The 10,425-nt window shown below is 35.6% G+C and overlaps 2 protein-coding genes across 6 annotated transcripts; one reads left to right on the top strand and one right to left on the bottom strand.

The window, feature by feature from the left end:
• Window positions 1–1,034: 1,034 nt before the first annotated feature.
• Window positions 1,035–2,712, top strand: LOC107817819 (fasciclin-like arabinogalactan protein 1). The gene has a single exon (XM_016643698.2). The coding sequence runs from the start codon at window positions 1,204–1,206 to the stop codon at window positions 2,452–2,454; it is 1,251 nt and encodes a 416-aa protein (XP_016499184.1). The 5' UTR covers window positions 1,035–1,203; the 3' UTR covers window positions 2,455–2,712.
• Window positions 1,141–10,199, bottom strand: LOC107817820 (nudix hydrolase 2). 5 transcript variants are annotated; one of them, XR_012711380.1, is made up of 10 exons: window positions 9,998–10,198; window positions 8,687–8,926; window positions 8,093–8,158; window positions 7,519–7,656; window positions 6,821–6,898; window positions 6,686–6,736; window positions 6,551–6,585; window positions 6,150–6,258; window positions 4,849–5,754; window positions 1,141–4,467 (listed from the first exon to the last, which is right to left on the bottom strand). XR_012711380.1 is itself a non-coding variant. In XM_016643700.2 (9 exons), exons 2-9 carry the CDS (start codon window positions 8,843–8,845, stop codon window positions 5,545–5,547), a joined length of 846 nt encoding a protein of 281 aa, XP_016499186.2. In that variant the 5' UTR covers window positions 8,846–8,939; window positions 9,998–10,199; the 3' UTR covers window positions 1,141–5,544. The 5 variants fall into 5 exon arrangements, 4 of the variants coding, with proteins under 4 accessions (XP_016499186.2, XP_016499188.2, XP_016499187.2 ...); XM_016643700.2 differs by having other exon boundaries at window positions 1,141–5,754; window positions 8,687–8,939; window positions 9,998–10,199; XM_016643702.2 differs by having other exon boundaries at window positions 1,141–5,754; window positions 8,687–8,911; window positions 9,998–10,199.
• Between the last annotated feature and the right edge of the window lie 226 nt (window positions 10,200–10,425).

Below are 10,425 nucleotides of genomic sequence, written 5' to 3'. Positions count from 1 at the left end.
CCTTAATTTAAAGTAAAAAATACCACATTGGTACATTCAATGCCGACATCACTATTAAGAAAAAACTCTCTGGGTTAGAAATTATTGTTGTCCGATACTCTAGTCGTTATTTACTCTTTATGTATTCATGGCATCTAATAATTTATACCTAACAAAGTCCAAGAAAATCTTTTTAAGAGCCAATAATTTCGTTCGTATCGAAAATAAACTCTCTGCCCTTATAAAAGAGGTGTAATATCTGCACCACATTATCTTAAGTATGTTATTGCTCTTGTAGACTACATTTTCGTTCTTAAGTAATTTTCCTGTTATATAAGATGATTGGGAAAGGGTAGGATCACCGGAAGTAAAATTCACACTCATTGTGTGAAAGTTTTTTCACTTATATTAATAAACTATATTTATATCTCTCGGGTACAACCTTTTCCCAAATCATACGTGAATGCGAGATATTTCGTATATCGAGCAGACATTTTTATTGAACTACTCCCTTCGGTCCATAATAAGTGATCAATTTATTTTTAATACGCTCATTAAGAAAATATTAAATTCTATGCAAAAATATCTAGTATAACTAAACTACCCTTAATTAAATATTTAATGTGAGGAGTAAGAAATTTTTTTAGGAATATGTACATGAGGGTAATTTTGTAAAAATAAATTGAATTCTTTTTTGATTATATAAATGGACGCTTATTTTGGATCAAAATAAAAAAATAAATTGGTCACGTAAACTGGAGTGAGTATAAGGCTTTCTATAGATTACAAATTCAAATTTCATAAAAAATGCGTACTTTCGTGCAACTTATAGATGATTTTGTTTCTTCTTATTAGTATGTAGTTATGTACTGTTAGATAATGTTAATTTTTAATTTAATTTTTGGTAAAGAGCCAAATATATTCATTTACTTTCGAAAATGTCAAGGGGCATTTTAGATGAATCATTTCAAATCTATTAATAAAAAAAAACTTAAATCTACCAAAATCAAACCAACAGGAAAAAACAAAAATCAGACAGTAATACCCCACTTTAATGTGTAACTACTCTCTGTAAATTAAAAACTTCATCTTTTACTCTGTCCTCAACTCCTTACTTCACACTTAAGATCTACTTTACCTCAAACTCCATCTTCCTTTATTATACACACCACTCCTATTCTCTCTCTCTCTCACACACACACAGTATTCTCTCTCTAAACAATAATGCAGCTCCGGTCAGCCGCCGCCGTGGCTGCGGTAGTTCTTTCAGTAGCTCTTTTGCTTTTACCTAATACAACTGAAGCTCACAACATCACAAAGATTCTAGCAAAATACCCACAATTTTCAACTTTCAACCATTACTTAACTGAAACCCATCTCGCCGCCGAGATTAACAACCGTGAAACCATCACCGTCTGCGCCGTCGACAATGCCGGCATGGCGGAGCTACTCTCCAAACACCTCTCAATCTACACTATAAAAAACGTCATTTCACTTCATGTCCTTTTAGATTACTTCGGTGCTAAGAAACTCCACCAAATCACTAACGGTACTGCTTTAGCCGCCACTATGTTCCAAGCCACCGGTTCAGCTCCCGGTTCGACCGGGTTCGTTAACATCACAGATCTCAAAGGCGGTAAAGTCGCATTCGGCCCGGCTGAAAACCACGGTAATCTTCCGGCGACATTTGTCAAAGCCGTCGAAGAAATTCCGTACAATATTTCCGTTATTCAGATCAGTACAATGTTGCCGTCGGCTGCAGCGGAAGCTCCAACACCAGAACCGAGTCAAATGAATATTACTTCATTAATGTCGGCTCATGGATGTAAAGTATTTGCTGAAACTTTATTATCTTCACCAGCTGAAAAGACATTTGACGACAATGTTGACGGCGGATTAACTGTATTTTGCCCTGGAGATGATGCAATGAAGAATTTTGCTCCGAAATTTAAGAAATTGACGGCGGAAGGGAAGCAATCTTTGCTTGAGTATCACGGAGTTCCAGTTTATCAATCTATGGATAGCTTGAAATCGAACAATGGCGTAATGAACACGTTAGCTACTGACGGATCTAAGAAGTACGACTTCGTCGTGCAAAATGACGGTAACGTTGTGACATTGAAGACGAAGATCGTGACGGCGAAGATTACCGGAACTCTAATTGATGAACAGCCGTTGGCTATTTTTACTATTAATAAGGTTTTGATGCCTAAGGAGTTGTTTAAGAATGCACCTGCGGATACTCCGGCGCCGGCACCGGCACCGGAAGCTGATGCACCGTCGCCTAAAGGATCTAAGAAGAAGAAACACAAGGCGGCCCCGGCGGCTGATACTCCGGCGGATTCACCGGCGGATGGTCCTAGTGACGACGTTGCGGATTCGACGGCGGATGATAACGGCACGTTTAGTTACAGTGTCGGTGGACCAGTGGTTGCCGGCGTTTTGAGTATGTGGTTTTTCTTTGTATTGCTGTAAGCATTTATTTTGTTAGATTTTTCTGTTTTATTATTTCTTTTTTGAAGATTAAAGAGGCTATTACTGTCATAAGTAATTAAGTATTGCAAATTTGGCCGTAATTTGTACTTTGTATTAGGTTTAGGATGGCTGGTTGGTTTTGTGAGTGTCTTTATTTTTTTCCTTTTCTTTTAAAACTTTCTTTTTATTGTTGCTTATTTTGGTTTTTGTTGTTTTTTATTATATTTGTTTATTAATTTATGAGTGGGATTTTTTATATTGGGTTGTGAGTTGTGATCCATAAATCATGTCAGACTTGTTACATGTTTCAGCTGCCATTTTTGTCGTCCATTTTAAATTTCCATTTTTTAGTCTAATGATTAGGTATGTGAATTTACTGTTAAAATAGCACGGGCTAGCCAGTTTTTGGACTGGTCATTTAAAAATAGCCAATATTTGCAAAGTCAATGAAAAATAACCATTATTTTGTTGCAACAGGGACTGGTCCAGCATAATATACGGGAGATTAGAGCACCTATGTATGAACTTCCAACATATTATACTGGACCAGAATATTATACAGGAACTCCAGTTTATTATGCTGGAGTTCCTGTATACTTATGCTGGAACTCCATTATAATATGCTGGAGTTCCAGTATACTTATGTTGGAACTCCAGTATATTATGTTGGAGTATTTTTTGGATTTTGAATAGTGTTTTCGTTTAGATTTATCTTATATGAAAAGTGGCTAAATTTCGATTACTTTTGAAACTGTGGCTATTTTTGAATGACTACTTGTAAATCTAACTATTTTTGAATTTCTCCCGAATTTACTCGTTTGATTAATTGGGTGATTTGCAAGAATAACCTTGGAAGTAGGTGATTTTAATTTTTTACCCCGCTTGACCTATGGACAGAACATCAAATTTAACAAGTTATCTCTCGCTTGCTTCATTTTTTATTTTTTACCTTAAAGATTTTCCCATGGAGCAAGCGATGGTGAAAAAATCAAGACCATTCATTTCCAGGATCATTAAGTGTAGTTTTCTGCGATCAATTTGAATTAGAGCCAGATTGGCCAATTGTGACGTAAAGACGTTCCTATCGAGAAGTCTTTTTATCGCAAGATTGAAATCCGAAACGTTTGATTAAAGAATAGTGAAGGGATCTCAATCAGTACTCACTAATTTGATTAATTCGAATTTGTGTCGGTCGATCCACTATGAACTAAAATGGGGAGAAATTTAAAAATAGCCAGATTTACAACTGGTCATTCAAAAATAGTTCAGTTTCAAAAGTAATCGAAATTTAGCCACTTTTCATGTAAAGATAAATCTGAGCGAAAACACTGTTCAAAACCCGGAAAATACGCCTGTATATTATACGGGAGTTCAAGTTGGAGTTCCAGCATAAGTACACTAGAACTCCAGCATAATATACTGGAGTTATAGCAAGTATAAATGTCCAGTATAATATACTGTAGTTTGGAGCACCGGTGCTCCAGTCTCCCGTATATTATACAGGAGTTAGCAAAGTATACCGGTCCAGCATAATATGCTGGAGTTCGTACACAGATGCACCGAACTCCTGTATATTATGCGGGACCGGTCTCTGTTGCAGCAAAATAGTGGCTATTTTTCATTGACTTCATAAACGGTGACTATTTTTGAATGACCAATCCGAAAACTGACTATAAAATGCTATGTTAACACCAAAATGCGTCCCATTGAGCATGTTTTGTATTATCATTACTCGAACTCAAAAAAATTGATAAAGGTATTACACCTTGTTCCATTAATCCAAAAGGTAAAAAAATTGTCTTCTATTTTTGGCTATGTAGTGGACAACTGGAGTGATAGATAGCTTAGGCACCGTTGCCTATGACTTTGACAACTAACAAATTTCAGTGGTCCAATTTTGAAAATTGTGGTGATTCCTCACTGCCCTTTGAATGAGACAACCAGTACTTGGTTTTTATGCTCGCCTCAAAATAGCTTTATCTATCTCACCAGTCTCTCTCCATAGAGTCGCGGCTTATTTAATCGCCAATGAGACGTTAAGAAACAACTTACTTTCATCCAATAAAGGAGCCATTAACTTTCTCCGTCATATAGTGGGCGTTTGGATATAAGAATTGTAAAATTTTAAAAAAAAGTGAAAAAAAAAGTTTAAGTAAAAATAATATTTGAAACTTAGAGTTATGTTTGGACATGAATAAAAAAAATTAAAATAGTTTTTTGAAATTTTTCAAATTTTCGAAAATTCTGAAATGCAACTTCAAATGAAATTTGAAATTTTCATGAACAAACACTGATTCCGAAAAAAAGTAAAAAAAATTCGAAAACAAATGAAAAATTTCTTATGGCGAAACGGGCTCATAGTATTTGAATTGATATGGAGTTTGAAAAGGATACGTGACGTCCATCCATTTTAAGCTGGAACTTCGTTTATGGCAAGGGCAAATGCGAAACGATTTGTTAAATGTAAGAGTATGAATGGAGCAAAACGAAAGGCATATTAAAGTTGAGCAATTCCAAAGAGTTCATGGGCAAATATGGACCTTTTCGGGCTTTTCCCCTTTGTAATAGTATTTGTGTAACTGAGAACAAGAGCGTAAAGCTCCTTCTTCTGATTAGTAGTAAATCTATCTCTCGCTGTCTCTCATGTGCAAGCTAAAAGGTATCTGCAGATTCGTTATTTTGTTGTTGGTAGAGGACAAGGCGAATGGTATTTGGGGGATTGGACAAGACATGATCTTCGTTTTGATGAAGTGAAGAACAAGGTTGTCTTGCACTTACTATGTTTCTCCATTTATAAAAAGGACTAGAGATTCTCTATATTTTCTACTGGCATCAAAATCTCTAATAGGACTATAAGATTACTAGAAAATATAGGACTTAAAGTAGCATGTATTCCCGACTAACTGGTATCGTCCATATAGATCTTTTTCTTCCATTGTGCAACGTGCAGATAATATGACACAAAGATAAGTTGGAAATACAGATTATTACTGCATATAGGAAATCAAAACAAATACTATGAAAAAATATTAACTTATGAATTAGATCAAAATAGTTACAGAAGAATTCAAGTACCAGTATAACCTTCCTTCAGAGATGAATTGCAGAGCTTTCCTGGTCCAGACCATCCTTATTGAAATACAGGAAACTCGTACTACCATCGAAAAATGATGTTATCGGCACAGGAGTAAAGCCCGGGTAATCCCTTTCTGCCTTCACCAAGCATAAATCTTTGGTGTACTTGAAAATGCCATGTTTCTGAACAAAAGGTTGAGCGGCATACTCTTCAAGCGGCATCCACTGCAAGACAGTAGTACCGTGTTAAGAGAGTACTGGTGTTTTTAAAAGCGAAAGCGCCAAAAAACAACAAGGTCCATGGGATTTGAAGCAAAAAGCTCGAAGTGAAGCAACACATACTTCTTTGAAATGAGGCTCAAAATTTATGGAAAATCAAATAGTACCAAAGATATGTCAATTTAGTACTATAATGACTAATTGCAGTATTCACTATACAATATGCGATATTAGTCCAACTCCTCAAAGTTGAGAGTCAAAGTACCGACTGCTTCACTTTGCACTCATCGTTTCACCCATGAAGCAATAACCTCTTGCCTTGCATCGTTTCATCACTTGAAGCGATGAAGTGATGGCTTTTAATAACACTGGTGAATATTGTTAAATTGAACTTGACAAACCTGTGCTGCCTCAATTTCTAAATCTTGCTTTTGAATGTCAAATGATAAAGGGTGCATCATGCAAATGAAGAATAAGTCTGACTTGCCAAACAACGCCTTGTGTGTTTGCCTGTTGATAAGAAATGTTATTGCTGCAGAAATGCAGACAGTGAGCAAAATTTTCTAGGTTTTGAATATGAGAAGATTTACACAGCAGTACTCCAGTCGTTCAAAATGCTACTTCCCATTTAAATAACTTTTCCTCCTTTGTCAACTGTTCAATATAATCAGCAAGAAATTCCAAAAGACATATCGGGGAAACTAATCTTTTATCTAATATAGGCAAAACGTCTACTTCATTTCGAATGGAATGTCCTCCTTCATACTATGCTAATCAAATTAACATGGCACGAGTTCCCTACCTAAATGCAAGCACTTCAAGAAATTCAGTATCAATCTGCAATAAATGAAACACAGCAAATCTTAGAGAAGCAATACCATCAAATGTACAGCAGGAAAATAACACATTATGTAGCTTTCAATAGACAATAACTTACTCCTGTTTCTTCTTTTACTTCCCTTATTGCACCTTCAAATATATCCTCACCCTGCAGAATAAAAGCTCAACATACAGTTTAGAGGGCATACAACTAACTTTTGCTGCTGAATTTAGCTCCAGCTAATGTGCATACCTCCTCAACAATGCCAGTAGGGATCTTCCATACTGCAGTTCCCTTTAATCTGCCGCTATTTTCTTGGACAACAAGCAACTAAAAGCAAAAGATTTCCCAAACTTAGACTGGAAAGTTGGGAATCCTGTAAATAGTCAGAACCAAGATGCTCAAGCATAGTGGTCTGAGACAAAAGAAATATTTCTAATGATGAAAATATGTTTCCTTCATTGCAAACTTAATGTGCAATCAAACTATTTACACACAAAGGTCTCTAATACATCAGTAAATCCACCAGTATGTAGCAAGTGACAAGTAAAAAAATTTGTGTTTTCCACACATTAAAAAGTGAAATTGCATCAGAAGGGCCAGTTGTTAGCGGAGACTGCAAATTTCAGTAGAATGACTTGAAGTGTACAAAAGCTTTTTTCATAGGCGTGATATGAAAATAAGCCCCGGCTCCATCATGACAGATAGAGTCTAGTTAATTGGTTAAAATCAACCATTAATCATCATGAAAAGCCAATTGAAGCAGTGAGTCCATGCTATATATACCACTTTAAAGTAACAGAAGTGTAATCATTCAATCAGGGAATAAGATACAAAGGAAAGCAGAACAATCACAGATGAACACATTATTCTTCCCTTTACATGGATACAAAACCAGAACAGTAGCAAATAATTACATATAATGAGAGTAGCTCTGAAGTCTGAGTTACCTCTCTTTTCTCATTTAAGACTATAGCGCCAATACCCACACGGTGTGAGGCATTTGCTGGGATGGTATTCTCAGTTTCAGGAATCCAATACACAAGCATCAGGTAATGAGGTTCTGCATGATGATACCAAAACCCTTCCTGTGGTCAATGTCACACATTTGGATCAATTTCATCGCAAAGCCATTGATATCTTTTTCTCAACCTAAAGTATGATATGAAGTAATTAAGAACCTGAGTTTGTTAAACAATGTTGTTAAGTAGTTTCTCATAGTAGATTCTATTGAAAAAGTTATGTTCAGAGTCAAGGGCGATTCTCTAATTTCAACTTCCAAGTTCAAGCAACATCTTAAACAACAACATGATATATCACAATGCCATAAATCAATGGTTTTGGCATTATTAGCAATTTTTTTTGTCTGAAAAAATAAAAATTGACATGGTACAGATTTTAAGCCTCTAGTTAGAGTAGCAAGTCTAGGACACGTTTACGTGTGCAAAATGGAATCGAAAGAACCTCCTTACGTCAATGTCAACACTATCCTATTCAAGTTCCAAAAAAGTATAGAGAAATTACCTTAACTGCAGTTTCAACCAAATTTACAAGTTCAATTGGCACTTTAATCCAAACACCCTTCTTTCCCTGCAAAATATATAATGTCAAACTAGAAGAAAAGAACTGAGAGACGAAATAGTAGTCCGCTACCTTAAACACTGTATTTACACAGCTATTCTTGCTACGCAGCTCACTTTATGCGACACTGTAAGAGGTTATAATATCATGCAAGTCGAAGACTGTCGAACAGCCATAAAAGAAGCCAGGCACCTAGTTCTTATGGAAACTGCTATAGTCTTGTCAGCAAAACAGGAAAACTATTGAGTCAATTATAGGCCTTATTAAGTTTGCACCGCCATTGCTGTCAACAGAAGCTTCTCATTTTATACAATCAACCACAAACACAATGGTGACTGAACTTCGAACAATACGAAATGCCAGTAAGTAAGGGGAAACATGTGGCATAACACATACATCAACGAATAATGGACAACGAAAAAATTTGGTTTTTTTTATTTCTCAAGCATAATTCAGTGGGAAGCTAAAAAAAGGTGGACAGTCAACATCAAGATAATGCTCATCTTTACTCAAAACTGAGCATTAAAGGCAGCATACCTGCAACTTCCACTTGGATAATGAAGCTTTAAGCATGTTTTGGAAGACAGTGGTGTCCATAGGCTCCTTCAATTCCACTATAACTCCACCATGGTCATCATTTACCGCAGAAAGCAACTGATCCTTCTTGACACCATTTTGAAACACGAGTTTCTCCATAGGATCTCAACTTAGTCCAAATTTGTGCAGTAGAATCTTCTACTTGCACAACGGAAAACAGAACTGCTGGATTACAAGAACCTATCAGAAAAATCTTAAAACCTCAGTTGTGATCTGGTCAGAAATTCGGGGAAGTATGGGTCCCCTCTACCTTACTCCTACTAAAATACCTAACTTTTTGTCACATTAGATTCTTGATCCTATCCACACATAAATGTTTGATCTTATTAAAATCATGATGCTTTTCAGGCAGAATAAAAGAATTCAGAAAGAGAAAAAGCAGAAGTTCACTAGAAGAACCCAACTGTTTGATAAGAACTGTTACAAATTGCACCCAATTGGTGCAGCCTAGTGGTCAAGGAAGTAAGAAGAGAACTATGAGGTCTCATGTTCAAACTTCAACGGATGCAAAAAATTACTAATGTATGTGATTCTTTTCTATCTGCCCAAGTCTAGTGGGCAGAGTTACCAGTGCTTTTGTCTGTAGCAGACTCCTAGCGATCGCGCAAGTTGACTCCGACACCAGTTATTTAATAAAAAATGTTCCAAATCATTTAGGCATGAAAATGATTGTATTCATCACAGAAATACACTTGTAAAACAAACTAAACTAGTTTTCCATGGTAAAAGCGAGAAAAACAAATTCTGCTTATGTGAAAAGCATACTCCAGTCCATAAGAAAATGAAGCAAAGATATAATTTACGGAGTAAATTGATATTTGATACAGATAATTTACATAGATAGTTCACTCCAACTAATTTGAGATTATGACATAGTTGATTTGACGAACCGAAAACAACAAAATAACAATCAATTGCACCTCAATTTCAAACAAGTTGGGATTGACTACATGGATTCTCACTTAATATGTTTCTCCCTAAAACTCATCTTGCATTAAGATTAAAGAACTCTTGATATTAGATCAAATGAAACTATTTGACTGGACACGGAGTTTAAGAAAAGAGTGAATATTTTTGAACTTGCGGTATAAAATGAGTCACATATATTCTATGCGGGCATAAAGGTAAATTATTTCCAAATAACCAAAGAAGTCATTCTGTTTTTGGACGGACCGAAAAGTAAATAGGTTAATGAGTATAAAAAATACATACGAAACAGTACAAGAAGTTGTTAATAATGTTGGTACTCACTGTAAGTTTCTTCAGCTCGGCCAGCAGAAAAAAGTGAATATTAGGATCTGAAAAAGGGCAGAGATTCTCCCGAATTCTGCAACAGAATTTTTTGCTGCAGCGATGAATTGAATATGAAGGGAAATAAATAGGCGGGGATTGGGGTGAGGGGAACTGTAGCCGCTAAAAAAACTACACTGCGTCGTAGGTGTAATGATGGGAATAAGACAACCAGTTAGTTGGTTTGCCTTATTTGAGTTCCCTTTTCCCCATTACAAAAGCCGCCACCGTGGTTGGCTTTAGTGGTGGTTTATTTTTTTATTATTGAAAAGTTTAATAATATAAAGAAATATATTTTTATTTTCCTTCATAATTAATAGCCGATAAAATATATATATATATATATATATATATATATATATATATATATATATATATATATATATATA

Source organism: Nicotiana tabacum, chromosome 1 (assembly GCF_000715075.1).
Source record: "Nicotiana tabacum cultivar K326 chromosome 1, ASM71507v2, whole genome shotgun sequence".
NCBI classification, from domain to species: domain Eukaryota; kingdom Viridiplantae; phylum Streptophyta; class Magnoliopsida; order Solanales; family Solanaceae; genus Nicotiana; species Nicotiana tabacum.
Note: the sequence above shows the minus strand (reverse complement) of the source record. Positions and strands in the feature narration are given on the sequence as shown.